Here is an 18,447-nt window from a genome sequence, read left to right as displayed (position 1 = left end):
GTAGCACTAGAATCACTTGTTTATACACATTTTGGAGGAAATAATTTAATAAATAAGGAAATTATTTAAAAAAAAAAACTCAATTCCTCATGAAAAGTTTACAGAAACATTTACAAATTGGACAAATCAGTCGGCCAAAATCACAGAATTTAACACAAACAGACAGCAGATTGTTTTTGAGTCATTACATCTGCTGAGTTTTTCTCTTTGGTTACAAACTTCTGTTACAATTTTGAATATTAAAACTAAACTCATGTTTGGTTTTGTGTTTGTTGCTGGCCCAAACAAATTAAATAAATGTGAAGTTTATAAAAGATTGAAACCACATATTTATGTACATATTGTGCCACTGTTCAACATTTTATCAAACTGAACTGACTTTTCCTGTATTTTAACACTTTGTGGATGTATTTTAAGTAAACACTTGAAATGTACAGCTTTACTGTGTGACACTGAGGGAATAAAGTCTAAAAAAAACCTAAAATATTTCAAGAAGAGAAGTGTGGGCTTCCTCAAATCTCACTTGTTGCAATTTTCTGATGTCTGAAGGTGCCAAAGACAACAAATATAAACAACAAGGACATATTTTATGACCTAATCATGAAAATGTGCAAAAAAAACCAAACAAAACCTCACAAAGAGGCTAAATTAAGGCGGCAAGATTCATTATCTACAGTGAAAATTGTCCTGCACTAATCAAAAGTTATTAAAAACAGATTAAATTATTTTCTTGTCTGATTAAACAATGTTTGATCTATTAAGTCATAATGGCCTCTTTATATTTTTCTCTCCAAATGACGAAGTCTGAGAAATCCATCATAATGTGAAGCATGGAGGTGGCAGCATCATGCTGTGGAGGTGTTTTGCTGCAGAGGACAGAAAACTGATTGGAAATATTTAACCAATATAAAAATTCTGAAGAAAACGAGAACAATGTAACCAATTAATGAGATAATTCTGAATAATTTACTTCAGTTCAGATGTATTATGAACATTTTATTTATTTAGGAGTCTAATTCAAAACAAACGAGGTTGTTTTCAGAGTAGCTGCTGCTTTGAAGAACATTTTAATGCCTGATGTCTGACATCAGCATTTCTGCTGTTTATCCCATCTGTCTGAAAAGCAACACAAGCAAATTCCTGACAAGCCGTTAACCTCCCGCAGGCGAAACTGATCACTTTTTGTATTGACATCAATGGAAGATAATGAAATGAGGATGAGGAGAAGCACCTACTGATCATGACAGAGACGGTGTTGACTTGAGGGTTGAAGGAGCACCTCCCTTTTCCCGATTCCGTCTCCGAGTCGACATGAAACACTTGTTCCTTTTGCAAAGTGACAGAAAAAGACAGAAAATTTGACAGGATTTTTCTGCAATGGCTTTGCTAACGTCAGAAAGAAGCCAGATTTTCCTTGCATTTGGTTTAAATAACAGACAGAGACCCAGACCTTCGTCAGTTTACCTTAACCGGCCCATGAGGGACATGAAAATAACATTCCACTTTTTGTGCAGACAAGGAATTTCCCTGCTGATGTGTTGGGCGGCCATCTTTCCAACACCCTGCTAGCGGCAGAGGCTCGGCCTGGGTGAATGATAGCACTTCCTGTCCCATCCATTAGGATGCGGCTCGCTGGATGACATCAGTTAGGAAGTATTAATCCAGGAAAATGTGTGCGTTTGCCAAAAGCTTGTGGAGGTGGACGCAGTGCAGCTGGCAGATTCCTGGAATGGAGATTTAAAACGACTCCTGCTAAATGTTTTACTCATCTATCGGGACTTGACCTGGATGTTTGATTGCTGAAAGATTTTAGAGGTAAAATAATAAATTCTACCATCTTTTTCATGTGAATTTATAATATGACACCCTATAAAGACAAAGAGTCATATTTAACACCTTGAACTGACCACTTAGTGCAAAGTTTTCTCTCCCAGTTGTTGGCTTGAAGAAAAAAGGTAAAGTGGGACTACAAGCTGTGAACAGATGTGATAGTTATATCTGTAAAATATTATGAAGCATGTTGTCATTTGAGGTTATGTTTGAAGCTGCGTAAGGAGGATTAAAGAGATTTTTAGTTATGATACACGACTTTAGTCTCAGTCCTTCTTAAAGTTTGGTTTCGTTTTTGTATAAGTTTTCAGTGACCATAAAAAGAGACATTGCTTTGATTTGCTCTCAAATGTTACTTTTTGCATCCAATTTGGAAAACTATACATATCTGTTTTTTTCCCCTATTGCTTTATCAAGTCAATATGCTGTTACAGTATTTTTCAGACACCCATAAACTTTATTGTAATTCATTCAGTTGTTGGAAACAATGCTATTTAGATCAAATATGAATGGATATTTGATTTAAATGGGGTCTTTCTGTAGCTATGCCTTCAGGAAGTCATCACAACAACTCTATTTTTGATGAAGAAATAAAACGTAAAGCTAAAGAAAAGAAGTCTAATTTACATACTGCCCATATAAAAGACATTTTAATTGGCTAAAGTTGACTCAAATGTTCTCAGACACTCAAATTAGCTTGAAAAAACAAGATTTTAGTTGCCAATACATGCAGAGTTTGAACTCTGATTGCTTCATTTTAAAGTGTTTCTCTGTTCTTAAGAACTAAAAATATGAGCCCCAATGCTTCACTGAAACGCTTTGAGACAAATGGTGTCACATTTCTCAGTTTTAAGCTATTATATTGTCACAACCCTCATTATAATGTCAAGTAAACAAAGTGAGATGAATAAAAAGGATTTTTATGCCATTGTTTAATGCAAGATTATTGGAATTACATGTTGATTTCAGACACTATAGACGCCAGAGTTAATTAGGGGTGAAGGAAACACTAGATAATTAGATTTTGAATGAATGAATCTAACTAAAAAAAAAAGTTAATTATTTGTCAAGCTGTCAAACAACTTGTCATCTCCATTATATTGAATTTCAAAACACCACAACAAGCTGGGACGCCGTCAAGAAACAAACGACCAGGCGGACAGCTCTGAACTTTCCGCTAGAGCGACTTTTCATGCTCAGCAGATCTCGTTTCACGAGGCAGCGACATGATTAAGCTACGAGCTGGAGAACAGAGCAGACTGGCTTTCAAACAAAAGCACAAATGACAAAAGGCTCAGAGTGCAGAGAAAGTTTGGTTTTCACTCCTTATTAACGTTTGGCAGCGCTTCGTGGGCGAATGTTTGTTTCCATTACAAATGTGGGAAAAACATTGTCAATATTCCGTGAATGTCAAAAAACACAATTTTGCAACTTTCTTCTTCTTTTTCTTCTTCGTGGCTTGAGCCAGCGGCGACATCCAGATGTTGATCATGTCGCAAAAAAAGTGTTGCTACTGCAGTTTCGCGGGATAAACAATTTTTTGATTCAGCCCAAAAATTACAACTGGATATTGTGGGCAGAAAAAAGGAGGAGTACATTTATGACAAAAAATGTTCAAAAATTGATACATTTTCAAAAATTGCTAAAAAATAAAAAAAAAACTTTAAATTTTGTGATTAATCTTAAAAATTTTGTAGAAAAATAGTGAACAATATTGAGTTTCAAAAGGGAATATTTTTGGAAAAAAAAAATCCTCTTTAAAAAAATAAAATTTCTGACAATCTGGCAGAAATTAAATTTTTTTTCTGTTTGCAATGGCGCTATGCCACAGAGCACAAAACTTTTCAGGGAGTTTTTTCCTAACTGGCGCATTTCCATTAAGCGATTTATTTTCAAAATGTCAAGTTGCACAATTACACGGTCAATGGGAACACAGAGTGAGGACTTTTCTGCTGCAGGGCTTCCCTGTCTTTTCTGCTGGTTGGATACGAGTGACGAGAAAAGCGCAGACCTCCAGTTTCTTCTTCTACTCCCTTATCTCACGCAGCATCAAACTGACAACATGGAAACTTGACACATATGCAGTTATGAAATCAAATACTTTGCTAAAAACATACGGCAATGCTTAACTTTGCTAATGCAGTGATGTGATTATAGCAATTTGAAATGCACTAGTTGTCAAACAATTCCTCCAGCTCCAGATGTAGTGTTATTCCACAGCCAAAAGTCTGGAAGGGTATTCTTAATAGCCAGTGCTTTTTCGCTCTCAGCTGCGGTTGACTAGTTTATTTCCATAATGAAGAGAATCCATCATTTTGAACCCACCTCTGGTCTCCGGCCTCTGTTGATGTACACACAGACGGGGCTGTAGGCTCCACTGCCACACATAAACAGATGAGTTCTGTTGTAAGGCTGCACCACACGGACAAAATTCCCACAGCCGTGCTGGAAAGTGAGACAAAAAACAAAAAAGTCAAACATGAAAGCATTTCTTACAACTTTCCAAGCTGAAAATAATGACTTTATTATGAAGGAAATACACTTAAACACCTTCCAAAATATGAGGAGCTAAATTAAATGTTTTTTTTCCTCTCATAAATCAAATTCTGGATTTAAATGTCGCTGTTAAATTGCTGCTTTACCCTTGTGGCAAAACTTGGCATGAAAGTAAGCCAATGAAATAGACTGAAAAAAAAGGATCCTACACATTTTTTTCAAACTATTTTTCTATAATCCTGGTTTATACAGGATTATAGATTATTTTTAAATTGATTATTTTTAATTTACTGAAATGAAAGTTCAGTAAATTAAAAACAAAAGTGACCGATATGCATATTTTTGTATTTTACTCAGATGTTTCTCATCTCTAGTGTCTGAATAAAGGGGAATATTCTGCAATATTTTTAACAGATGTTAAATACAAAAGTTTCTGCTGGGACAAAGTAAAATAAAAAATACTATTTACTCTCCCAGTGGTTGTCTATAAAAACAACGTTTTGGACAATCTGAAGGAATAATCTTTTTGAAACAAAAAGGTTCTTGTCTACATGATCTCAGGGGTTTCTTTCAAAAACATTGAAGCATATTCGCTGCAGGTCTCGGTTCCTCTGAATGGGGCCTTGTTTTAATCTTAGCATAAAGTAATGTTGCTATTACCAAGGTTCCCACTGGGGCTTTTAACTGAAATGAATTCTGTCATCACCAGAGCTTCTTTAAGAATTTTTATTCACTTCATCACACATGACAGTAAAGCACAAACGCATCACTGCTTCCTTTTACAAAAAGCAAGCAGATATCCGGTCTCTTTCTTGGATGTTATTTCAAATTTAAACACAAGGTGAACGACGTTTTCACTGCACATTTATGGCTCCTGAATAATATTCCGCATGAGGCAGTATTTCAACCTTATCTCAGTTATGACTCGCTCATGATAACATAAACCCAGCAGTGCTCACCGCCCTGGTATTGAGGCCAGTGGAAAAAGAAGATCAGCGATACTCACTGAATGATACAAGCGTAGGCTCTTTCCGACGTCATGGTGTAAGGTTTAAAAAGTGAACAGGTTAAGGTGGCCTATGGTCTATACAAAACATGCTTGTTACACTTTTTGCACAATATTGTTGTTAGAAAATCAGATTTTTATCCTTGAAAAGCAGAAGTAGAGCCTCCTGCACAACGTACAAGAATGCTGCAAGTCCTTTCTGGGTGGCAAGTCAACAACAAAACATTTGTGCTTTCCAGCAGCCATTGTACAGCGCACACAGCGGTAAAACCAGCTGACCACATGTGCTGGCGCTCAGCTTGGGTTGCTAGGTAACTGTCTGGGGTTGCTAGGTGACGGGCAGTGCCTGCTGATTTGTGTTTCTAGAAGTTTCTGAAAAGGGTTATTTCCCAAAACATGCAAACAAACACAAACAGAAGGGATGGTGTCATATCCTTCCTTAAGGCTTCTATGAAAAGACATTTCAGAAAAAGCTCAAGAGTTTTAAAGCTGCTCACCATTAGCTAGTGCTGTGCACTTCAGCTCAGCTGGCTGAAAGTAGGCTACTACACTTCTCTATGGTTACAAAATGGATCAATTCAAAAGTGAGACCATCCTTACCAGACAATCATCTAGTCTGGCATCTTTTAGTTAAAATGACTTCAACAAAACTTGTCTTGTTCTCTCTGCTCTCTTTCATCTCAGACATTTACAGAGTTCCTTGCATTTTTAAGTTGTTTATCAAAATAAGTCAGAAAAACACACATTTATATTGTGTCCCATTACTGCACGTCATGTTTGTTTTAAAATGTGCATTATGTTACATTTAGTCAATAAAATCATAGCACGCCCCCCTAAGCTTAGACGAAACTACATGAAAACCACTGCTGGGTTGTTGCCTCTTAACCAAACTCAGTAGCAGTGAGAGTGATCAACTTTGTTGGTAATTGAGCGTAAGCTTGCAGAAAACGTGTGGAGAAAGAGATCGGAGCAAAGTGGGGGAGGACAAGAACACGAATCCAGGGAGTCGTCAGGAACTTGGACTCCAGCATTGGCAGCTGCTGCAGATCTTGGTCAGCGAGCAGAAATCCACCGAGAGCCATTAGTGAGCTGCAACTGAATATTTCACTGACTCACGCCCATTTCTGTTATCCATCCCCATTTGGTTTATGTCTGTCTGTCCGTCCTGCTTTTCCCTTCGCTTTCATCCCTCGTTCATCTCCACAGAACCACATAAAGCCTGCGGTCGTGTCTGATCAGAAGTAAAGAGTAGCGTTTATGCATGGAGCCTTATCAAGTTCTACTTTTCTCTCGCGTTTCGCTCATGACCCCCAAGCGCCTTCACTCTGAATTCAATGCGATCACGTTGGGTTTTGTTTGAGGTTTTCTGAGAAAGCAGTAAATTTATAAAACCTTTGGAGCTGGTTTTGATTTTTCCTCTGCTGCAAACAACACAAAAGTCTTGGATAGAAAAGCGATCAAAACCCACCTGACCATGCCTGAAAACATAAATGTGTCTTTGTTAAATCACAAATTGACTGTGTTTTAAGACGTTTTATAAAAATTGAGTTAAATTGTACAAATCATGCTCAGGCATTATTACTATTGCAACTGTGGAATCAAGAAATCTGCATGCAATGGTGCAAAATATTGTGAAAAGCAAAACATTACGATCCGAGATAAAGATCAGATGGGAAACAAAACCAATAAACTTTTAGAAAACCTGTTAAAAATCTGTTAAATTTTTTATAATTTTTTGTTTTTGTCTGGGTTTTTCAGGGTTAAACATCCTGTTCATCCTTGAAAACCCAAAACAATTTTCCCCACATGGTCAGGTTGGTTCAGATTGCATCTTTTCCCTTAATAAGTGAAATCCTCATGTAAAAACAGATTTTTTTTGTGTTTATTCAAGTTATTTTTGTCTTATTTTTTATATCTGAAAGATAAGAAACCTTTTTCCGCAGCACTATAGAGACAGGAGGTGAAATTTAAGTTGAACAAGCAACAACGACTCTGAGACAGTCGACCGTGGGTGGGAGAAAATGAAATGTATGGCAGTGAAAAAAGCTAAAAAACAGCGACAGTAACAGGAAAAGTGATCAAAGAAGGCAGGAATTACAGTCAAACAGAAAATGAAACCAGTAGAAAGTGTTAAGAAATTAAACTGACAGAGGAAGCTGGGGCTCTGGGTGGAGACGGCTCACCCGAATATTTGAGAGCGCGTGTCAGCAGCACACATGCGATTACTCACAAACGACTCACTTACTGGAAGCTGCTCTCCCTCTATTTTTGAAACGGCAAATGACAACCTGGCTGTACAAGTCAAGCTTCCATTTGCTTTATTAAACTAGTTTGAAATGTGTGCTTCTTTTAGCTAAACCATTGTTTCTGTTCTCTGCTGCACTCATTTGAGGACAATCCAATTAAAGGAGGAAAGATGCAGAGGAGAAATCTGTCTGCTGAGGCTCGCCGGATGATTTCATTAGAAAACGTGTTGCAGCTAACAAGAACCAGAGTGCCTAATGAAATCTGTCCATCAGTCAGCTCTGGTTAATTTACAACAGGCTTCAGTTTACCTCCAGCTCGCTCATTAAAAGATGAACCAAGCAGGGACTCCAGTTGGTGCCTCGACATAAATCTGCTGCTGGCTACAAGTGTATTTGGAGTCAGGACAAGCTAACAGATGCTGGAGAAGAATCTGTCAGGGTGGGGAGGCTTTATTTTGGGAGAACAGATTTGGGAACAGGTGACAAAAGCTTTGATTTTGATCTTGGCCATCGTGCCAGAGAAACACAAATGCTTTCTAGTCGGTGCTGGAAAAATAAAGTTAATATTCTAACGGAGGAGGATTAGGGCAACTGAAGAAAAAATAAATAATTAAGACTTTTTTCCTCTCAAAATTTGGACTTCTTTAACTCAGAGTTGTACTTCTGTATCCATCTATGTGAAAATCCCAAAAAGTTCTCATAAAAATGTTTGGGTATTCACATGAAAAAGTCAAAATTAAAGTCAGAGTTCTGAATTCAATCTCAAAGTTCTGACTTTTAATCAAATTTCTCCCTTTTTTAAAATCAAAATTCTGATGTTTTTCCCTTTTAATTTTAAGTCTGTCAACTTATGTCAAATTCCAAATAAATAACCAAACATTCTCAGAAAAAAGAAGAATTATGAATTTATTTTAAGATATCACAAATGCTTGTCAAGGATACAAAACAAAATGTGTCCAGTTCTTAATAATGGATCTGCATACAGTTTATATCAAAACCTTAAACCTAAATAATAAAGAGTTAAAAGTGAAAAATTTGGATTTTTGCATGAGTTAATCTCAATCTTTTTCTCTGACTTGTTGCATTTGTCATCACTTCATATTATCAAACCTAAAAAACAAAAACGTAAACATGAGGTACTTACTGTAGAGTCCTTTCCTGCCATTTGACATTCTTGTATTTTGCTTGTACTTGCAGGCCAAAACAACTGCAGGTGAAAAAAAACACAGCAACACATAAGATTGTGAAATAAAAACACAATTGGTGGTTTTGAAATAATGCATTTTCATAACTCAGTGTGAGTAATTACAGCTTTCACCTGCAGAGAATGTGTTTGCAACGCCGGAAAAGGGTTCAAAGGTCAAGCAAAAATGAATATGTCATGCAATTTACTGGAGGAAAAGAAGTGGATGCAGCGAGGGGCTCTCAGGGGAAAACCAAATGCTTTCTCATCTGTTTATCCACTCCATGCCTGTCAATTACATGGAAGATAATTCCTTCACGGGATTCACAATTTGCTATAAGAGCACTTTGGCAGTTTCACTGCTTTTCCAAATAACCCTAAAATTGCACAGATTATGGCAAATATAAGGCAATTTGCATATAACCAACAATTATTATAATCAGCAGCAATTGTAGCAAATATTTTTTTCCTGTTTTTGAGTCTTGTTTTTGGGGTAACAAGAAGGAAAGCTACGGACTGCAGAGGAAGCGGTTTTCCTCGTGTGTTAACTCGAACCATCTGCTGACCTTAAGTGTGCCATGGGTGACGTTGTTGAGGTCCATGGAGAGAACATGGTCCTTGCAGCCCACATACATCCTGTCCTGGTCCTCATCCATGTGCAGGATCCTGTAGTCCATGGCCTTGTCAGATATACTGAAGTGTTCAAACGACTGCGATCCCTTCAGATCTGCAAGGAACAAAGAAAATGTTAAAAGAAATGTTCAAATAAACCGAGATAAAAGGAGCTTTTGAGGTAAATTCCTAATAAACAGATAAAAAAAGAGATAAGACTTAATATTGTGGCTTTCAGGATTTGGCAGTTGTTCTTTAAATACGCCTTAAAACAGGAGAAACTACAGATGCCACTAGATATTGACTTGGCACAAAGACAAACTGCAACTAAAGCACTCGCTCCATCTACAATATACTACCAAGAAGTCAGTCGAGATATAAAAGCAAACCTTTTTTGTTCTGTCAAGCTCAAGTGAAAAACCTAATCTCTTCTGAATACAAGAAGCACATGAAGCAGGGAGCATTCTTGACGCAGACAGGGCTGTAGTCATGACCACTTAAGGTGATTCCTAGACTAGATAAAGTCTACGGTTGGAGATAAAGTCAAGACGAAGCTCAAACAAGTTCAAAGCCAAGTTGAATCTGAGCCGAAAGAAATAAAACAGAAGCTTTATTATCCCTTAAGCTGCTGCAGGGTGAGGGAAAACTCGAGGCGAAGGCAAGTTTCAAATGTGAAAGGAAAGCAAAAACTAAAAAAAGAGACTAGACAAAAAGGGACAGATTTCTTGACAGTAGTTTGTGGGGAATAGGAAGGAAATCCAGACCTTCTCCAGATTATTTCAGGGAATCCTCTGAAAGATTGCTGACCAGGGAAGATGGGGATAAGATGCGTCATATTCAGGTAAGTTATGTTGTGTTTCTGAAACTCAACATGTGGTGCTTCTTCTAACCCATCAGCTGCAGCAAACTCGATCAGTGAATTGTTTTTCTGGATCCACTTAATCTCATGCAGTAGTCTCTTCCTATTCCAGCAGTCAGTAAGGCAGCAGAAAAATTGACCAAAATCAGATATTTTCCTGTCTGAACAACCCAATTCCAATCTACCCGACTCCCAAATTAGTGCCACTTCCGTATGTGGCACTAATTTGGAGGAGTATCCGGTTATTTTGCAGCATCTATCCGGTTATTTTGCAGCATCTGCACCAGAAGCAACCCGACGTGATACACCAGAATGCATAAAATGTCTGGAAATTTAAATTATGAAAGTTTTCTGTATCATTATATTGCATTACATCGCAATCAGATGACTCTTTGCTCTGACTGTTTTCTTTTTATTAGCTTCCTTTGTCTTGTTAAGATCTTGTGGCGAAACTGACCAGATATAAAACTGTCGTCTCCCATTGGTGAGGAAACTTTAAAATCGATCCATTGTTGACATGATGACTCCGGTAAACGGTGCGTTGCTGTGTGACGCTTGAATGAATGAATGACTGAAATGGTAAAACGTAAAACTCCAAAATATTCAGTTTCAGCAAAATTATCATGAGATTTGACCCTTTTTGTGATTTCTTCCATAAATAATGTGCACAATTTATTATAAAAGCATGAACATTACCTCGCATTTATTTCAGTACCTGGAAATAAAATTGGTCTGTTTATAAAATGGAAGAAATGTGCACAAATTGGAGTCATCAATTGGCTCAGAATTGTTCTTAAACACATTTTCTTTGACACGAAAGCCCAAAAACATTCCAGATGGAAGAAGTTCATCGGGAAGTCTGAAACTTGTCAATGAGTAACATGCTGGTGAATGACTTTCGCTTCGCTGATTGAATTAAAGGGAAGTCGTGATTACATGGTTTGTTGAAAGTTTGTCACTCGTTGAATGGTTCACACACCCACTATAAACGGCCTCAGACAGTTATTTTCAGGCTGTTTGCTCCAGAGATGGAAAATCCCTGACCATGCCATCAAAGGCCTTCACTATTGAAGCCAAACTCATGCATATTTATCACTTTTTCAATCTGCTCTGAGAGCGAAGTCTGGGGGCGGCAATGTAGATCTACACCCTCCGTTTCCTCTCCTGTATTGACCCTTTCTAAGCGCTCTTTGTATTCCCTCCTCTAATCAACAAAACAGGTTGGTTGTGCTTTGCCACAATCCCTTAAGCTAAAGTCACATTTTCCTGATTGTGTGGCATATGCTTTTGAGGTTTTATCTTTTGGTAAAGTGGCTTTTTTCACTCCCATCAGGGGCCGTCGGTTGGCGCGGTCGCAACGTAAGGCTTGAAGTGTTTAACTTTACATAAAGGCAAGTTAACCTCTTCAGGAACAAGAACGCTTCCCACGGCTCTTCACTCCCTACTTCAGCTGTGTTTTTAGGTAAATTGAGCTCAAAGGCAGTTTTACAGGAAAGAATAGTCAGAAATTGAACTTTCATTCTTACCGAGTCGACAGAAGGACTCGGTAAGACAAAAAGCAGCAGTTATATGTATACAACTCTGGAAAAACTTAAAAGACCACTTAAAATGATCTCTTTCTTTGTTTTTACTTTTCATATCTACATGTTCAAAAAAAAATTACATTTTTTTTATTCTATGGACTTCTGACAATTTATCTCTTATTTGCAGAAAGTAAGAAATGGTCAAAATATTGAAAAAGATGCGTTGCTTTAAAACCTCAAATAATGCAAAGAAAAGTTCATATTCATTTAAAAACAATACAAATGTTTTAACTCAAGAAGAGTCCAGAAATCTATATTTGGTGGAATAACCAGGAGGCCTTCAAGGTGGTGGTCTCAATTTTTTCCAGAGCAAACATGCGTAGTTATGCAACTGTACATATTTGGAAAGCATAAGTGGGGCCTCCTGCGCAACCAAGACGTGGCTTCTGAAAGGTAAGTCAAAAGCAACACTCTTGTCTTTTCTAGCAGCCATTGTACAGGGCATACAGTGATAAAACCAGCTGACCTAATCTGCTGGAGCTCAGGTTGGGTTGGTAGGTAACGGGCTGGGCTCTGCTGGGGGTATCAGGCTGGGGTATCAGGCTGGTGTAGCTGTTTTTCTGCTGGTTTGAACATTTCATAGACTGGTTGAAAAAAGAGAGATGTTACTAAATTTTTGCAGCTCAGAGGGGTAACTATTGTTTTCTATTGTTTTAAATTTAGATTTTGTTTTTCATTTTTGTGTCAACAGGCAACTTTTTTTTATAGATATTCATATCAAAATGACATGCTGGCCACGTTTTAATCAACATTTACTTAAGAGTTCGAGAACTTTTTAGAAACAAAGCAAAAAAAAAAAAAACTGGCAAGAAAGTTTCATGCAGTTCAGTTTAGTTTATTTAAAGCAGAAACAATGTGTGAAAATATCAATAAACGATGCTTTGCACCATATTTAGTTTCCATCTGTAGTCCCTGAACAGAAAATCAACTTCTAGGTTATTGTTTTCCCCACCAAAAACAATGTTAAGCAATAAGTCGAGCCAGACACAGAGGCTTTCATGTAAAACAGACAGAACAGCTCCAGAACATTCCACCAAGGAAACAAATTGTTCTTGCAGGGGTGTGGTGACTTCTCAACATTATGGTGGTCCGTTTTGTTTTCGGAGACTTTATGCTCTCTTGTGAGAGTGGAAGGTCAGTTAAGCGTTACGCTGGGATGAGATGCAGCAGGGGTGTGTCCGCTCAAAAAAGAGCCAAACGGAAACCCTGCAGAGTCTGCATGCCGTTGGATCTGGTATCGCTCTGCCTACAGCCTCGTGCAAACACATGAGTCACTCCTACTGCTGCAGCGTTGGACTCCAGCGCTGAAAGTTCAGCCTGCCAGATGGAGCACCTGCTCTGACGGAGAGACAAGGGGCCGCTGTAAACAACCAAGACTTTCCACAGTCCTCAAGTTCACCCAATCCGTGTGTTTACAGAATATCTGCCAGCTCATAACCTCGGTCTGAGTTTGACTAATCTGGCCAGGTGTTGGGGTCCAATTGCACACCAAGACCTCGTTGTAGCTGTTTTATTTATTAGATTTCCTGAATGCTGCGTTTGAAAAAGGCTGTAGAGTTTTTATTTATACTGCGTGTTTGGGGATAAAAGGAATTTTCAGGAGTACGTGACGCTCATTAGTTTGGTTTATTTGCATTCCTCGGTGTTGAGGTCACTCCCCAGAGGAAAGACTGTCAAAAGTGAGAGATCATTAACGAGGTATTGCTGTAAACTGTCTTGCTTTGTTAGGTGCGGATTAACAAAGGATAGTGACAATAAAATTACACTCTTGAGCTAATTTCCTGTTTAAAAAAAGTCAAATTGATGAAAATGAAAAGGAAAATAAGAAGAGAAAAAGCAAGGCTGAATTTGACAGCTGGTGGGTTTTGTATTATGCATGCTGGCAGGTGGGCCTTGTACCTCCCTACAGACCTCACAGCAGTCTCCTGTGTGTTGCCTTTCATTATGAGCTTTGACCCATAATATCCTATTGGCTCCATGGCAAACCGCTTGTGATGCAATCCGATCGGACCAGCATGGTGGACAGTGCAGTTAGCAGAAAAGGGCAAGTTGGTGACGGGAGAATTAAGAGTTCAGCTGAGTCGAAGCTCCACAAAAGCCTCTTGTTTCGCCAAGATACCGCAGAGGTCATCCAGTTTTCAAGAACAGATTGCTGTTTCAGCTGCAGATGAGGTCAGATCAGGATTTACTGCTCACTTGTTGGTAGGCACCACCAGATCAGAAGGGCTTAAAGGGACAGTTAACTGTTTAATCAACTGTTTAATTGCTTAAATTATCAGAGAGCTGCAATTTTAAGCCATCCTTGGCAAGTTATCATAACCAGAGACGCTTTAAGTCTAAGTAAAGTCTAAGTCAGGTCTTGAGTCTTTCAGAGATGCATCAAAGTCAAGTTTTTATTTTTAAACCAAGTCAAGTTTCAGTTCTCTGTGACCTGATGTGGGGGGGGAAAGTCCTAAATAGGTCACAACATGTCAGTCAAATGACTAACATGAAAATTTTCTCATCAAATGCATGAAGCAAGATCATCAAAAACAACTCCATCTTTTTGTAAACTGTGTAGAAAACATTCTCTGGGTGGAAGGGAGAATTGACCAACAGAGGCAACAAGCTTGGCATCCCACAGACTTAAAAAGGAGCATTCTTTTCTTTTTGTTACAAGTCTGTGGTGAAAAAGCATGAGACGCAAAACCAAAACATGTGGCTCTAACAAGGAGGAGACCTGTCATTATGTGCCTGTTTGTATGGCAACAATTAAGTGCAGAAGAGACTTCGGCGCTCACTTCTCGGCTTTTTCTCTTTGTGACTATCCAAGTGAGGAAATGCAATAGCCACAAAGAGGCTCCTTTCTGTCAGGCTTGGCTCCAAAAATTGCTTGCATGATCAAATACCAGAGTTGGACAGCAGTAAACAAGGCTGCCATGGTTCTGGTTTGGGATCCCCAAACAAACAGTGGTTTGTTGTGATGTAGCATTGTAAAATATTAGAGATTTGCAGCGGCTGGAAAATATGTGGGATCTTCATGGGCGATGCGAATGTGGGTCTGGAAATTTTGGCAGCCAGGCCCAAATGAGTGAGTTGGTGTCACTTCAGCATTGAAGGAATCTTTATGTTTGCAACAAGAAGGGACATAATTATTAGTGTAAAACTGGATGTTTCAGTGTTTTCCTTTATGAAAAGAGAACAGCTTTAGTTTGAGATCCTTCCTTTCAGCCGGATACACAAGTATTTTTAAATTGCAACACCAATTTCCACAAAAGTCACGTTTTGGGAAAATAATCAACAGCTGAATGTTTTACTGCTGGCGAAACGGACAAGATGACACTAAGAAGTAGGATTATTGTTTTATTTTATAAACAGCATTTAACAGTTTATAAAAAAAAAAGCATCAAACTTGTTTAATCAAAAGTTCTTCTGTATAATTGCAGACTACAAATTCCCCAAAACGCTGCTGCATAATGTAATGGTGTGGAAAAATAAGCCAAAACGAAAGAGCACAGTTTTCCCTCTTACTCTTCCCACTGTGGCATGGAGTGACATAACACTACATAACACAAGGGGCTTGTTTGAATAGGACGCCGGCGTCTCCTCTGATTGGCTGATGTGATGAGTTATGACATCACCACATCAGTTCATGCTTACAGTTTCACGTAAGCATAAAACTGCTTACATCCGCCGCTGTCATGGTTTTTCACAACTTATCAGAAACCAAGCTTATTCACATGTTTTTTAAATTTTAATTTCTTAATTAACGGAAACACTGCAATTGTGAAAATGTGTTTTTTCAACATGAGCAGTAAACAGAAAGAAAAGCGCACATTCATGATGAAAAGGCAACTTGTGTTTGCTTTTTTGGATAGTTAAAAACAGTAAAGGATCCCTGTGCAGACCAGTAAATTTGGTCTTCATCAGTTGCCTTTCCGCCTCAAAGGCCTGCATGCATACATTAACTCTAAGCTAATTAGGCTTGTTCTTCATATACTTGAAGTAGTACCTGTTATGTGGTTGTTAGGGGCAGCTGGTGGGAGAATCCCCATTCACCAAATGGTAAAGGAGCTTATACCGCCCCGCTGCAATTCCTCTCTCCACACAAGACAATGAGAGCTTCAGACTTGGTTCCAAATACTGTTGCTCTTTGTCTGACCTGCTGGTTTAAGAGCTCTTCTGTTCACTTCTGGATGGCTGCACTTATGCAAAAGAAGTGCAGACCACTACACCTACAGTGCCAATAAAACTCTGTGTCCAGGCAACTTGCAGGCACGACCTGTTACGATGAAAAATGAGCGCAGCCAGAACCTTTGGCCATCGTCTCTTGTTTGAGACTTGCCCTGGCGGTTCACTGTAATAACTGCCGCAGTAGTTACGCAGCAAAGGGAAAGCGAAGGTGCCGACCACCCAAGTTGTGTGGCATTGGCTGACAGAGTCGTCCGATTGTCTGTCCAACAGGCATGTTGTCCATTCTCGGCACTTAAAATTCATCCAGCGTGCATAAATGTGCAGCAATGTCAGAAGCCAGAGCTCACTCAGATGGCATAAGCTTATTATCAACGGTCTCTATCAATTCCATGGCTGTTGTCTGACAATTATTTATATGCAGACATTTATAATGGGAATCATGTGTCTGGAGCAAATGCTTTAGTTCTGACATCCCTGTTTCCAAAGCAGACGCTAAATCCACGTATGAGAATGAAAAGCGTTGTGCAGAGTGATGTTATCCAGCGCTAACGTCAACAGCAGGTTTCACTGCTAGCCAAACCTGTTAAGGATATGGCTAATATTCCCCAGCAAGCTTTGAAACTAGAGATGACCATCAGCCCAAGATGCTGCCCCAGCAGCTAGTTTGCATTCCTGATGCCCCAATTAGCACCTGACTTTCTCTTTCCGTGCCGCTGGCAGGCAGGCGAACTCGTACTGTCAACCACTGGGCCTTTTAGCCGCTGACCTCTCCCCTACACACATCAGCTTCTGGTTTCTCCACTCAGCCAGCAGACGGTAAATCTCTGGGATTTTACTGTCACTGAGGCTCTCATGGAGACTGTCACAGCAAGGGAAGACTTCCAGGAGACACGGGTCAGAGGAGTTTCACTGCAGATGAATTTGTGACCCACAGAGGACAGCCAAAGGAAAAAGGAAATGCTTAACCAGGTGGAACTTTCTTCCTCCAGTATTTGATCAAGGGAAATTGTTTGAATTCTCTCATTTATATGGCAAGATCTTGAAGCCTGCCTCAGTTTAAGCTTAAAACTTACAATTCTTCTTACAATTTCAGCATCTTAGAAATGATACAAGTGTTAAAATATTCACAAAAACATAAAAAAATGCAGACAGAGCACAGGTCACGGCATTGACCCTTTGCAACCACGTCACTTAGGTACTGCCACACAACAGACTGAACGTTGCGTCACACCATTGTGTGTCAAAACCATTGAAAAGTTGACCTCTGCTGACTGCAACCCCTCCCCCCATGCCGAATCAATCCTTTTCAAAAATCCCACAGTCGTCCAGAAGGCGTCAAAGTCTCTGCTAAAACTGAACGGAGATGGATTTGTGGCTGCAGATTGTTATTAACATTCACGCTGCATAACTTAATCAGATATGAAGACATTCTACGACAGGAGCATATGCCATCAAACGGCCACGCTCCATTTCACTTCGAGGTTTTTGATTCAAGTGTGTCAGCTTGGCAAGACCAAACATTCCTCATGTTCACAGAGCGTCACTGATTTTACTTTACAGGCTTCATTTAGTTCAAAAACAGAGGGCGAAGAAGCTACTGTGCAGGCTTTATGTAAACCAAAGGCAGTAAGCCACACTGAGCAGTCAGCAGAACTGTCAGTGTTTGCCTTTGATTTTTGAGAAAATAGTGCTCGGCACATTGTCTGTTTATGAACAATCATTTTAGATGGATGCCCATAAGAGAGAAGAAGTCAAACATCTTGGATAAAAAGCTAACAGTTGATTTTAGTGGAGAGTTTAGTTGTAGAAAAACACACTTTTAATGACTGAGTGGAGAGTTTTCCATCTAATTGTAATCAGATTCTTTTTTGTCAAATTTACTAGCTTTCATGCATTCCTGTAGCATTCCTACAGGGAGGAAAGACAGAAGCCAGACTCTGAATGAATTATGAAGGATAACTGGCGGTAGTAATGAGTCATGAAAGGAAACCGGTGTGTCCGCTCCCACGTTGAGTTGATCTCCATGCCAACACGTTTCAAAGCCATGTGGTTCACGCCGGACCGAATGAAACCACGAAGCTCGTTTTAATCAATCACTCCAAAAAGCTCAGCGTGCTAACATCAACATCAACCACAGAAACGTCAGAGCAGACCTGCTCCGTCCTCAGCTGGCCTGATTTTACTGATTGGCACGCACACTGTATATGTTTCCTGCTTCGCTTTGTATTGAATTTGAGAGTTTGCCAGAATGAGGCTGTTGATGAGGTTAAATGATGCTGATCATAAACAGACCAGTGAACCATCTGTCAATGCGAGGGACGGATGAGAGGAGCTTTCAGACCCGGTAGCGCTCCTGGCAACGTCTGATTCAGCTTCATATACAGTAGCAGAACAAATAAACATCAAATGAAACTTTTTCTCTGGGAGTTTCATTTCCTCCACTGTGTGCAATTTACAGT

At 39.2% G+C, this 18,447-nt stretch overlaps 1 protein-coding gene across 1 annotated transcript in view; it reads right to left on the bottom strand.

Annotated features, from left to right (window-relative positions):
- The window catches only part of sema3c (sema domain, immunoglobulin domain (Ig), short basic domain, secreted, (semaphorin) 3C), a 43,747-nt gene that overhangs the window by 16,942 nt on the left and 8,358 nt on the right, over positions 1–18,447 (bottom strand). The window contains exons 3-6 of the mRNA XM_055020334.1: positions 9,328–9,488; positions 8,723–8,785; positions 4,156–4,275; positions 1,236–1,326 (exon numbers count right to left, since the gene is read on the bottom strand). Coding sequence (XP_054876309.1) covers positions 1,236–1,326; positions 4,156–4,275; positions 8,723–8,785; positions 9,328–9,488 — 435 coding nt within the window. The remainder of the gene's footprint in view (positions 1–1,235; positions 1,327–4,155; positions 4,276–8,722; positions 8,786–9,327; positions 9,489–18,447) is intronic.

The sequence above is a fragment of the Poeciliopsis prolifica genome, unplaced genomic scaffold, assembly GCF_027474105.1.
Source record: "Poeciliopsis prolifica strain line A6 unplaced genomic scaffold, Auburn_PproV2 SCAFFOLD067, whole genome shotgun sequence".
NCBI lineage: Eukaryota > Metazoa > Chordata > Actinopteri > Cyprinodontiformes > Poeciliidae > Poeciliopsis > Poeciliopsis prolifica.
This window is presented reverse-complemented; position numbering and strand designations above follow the sequence as displayed.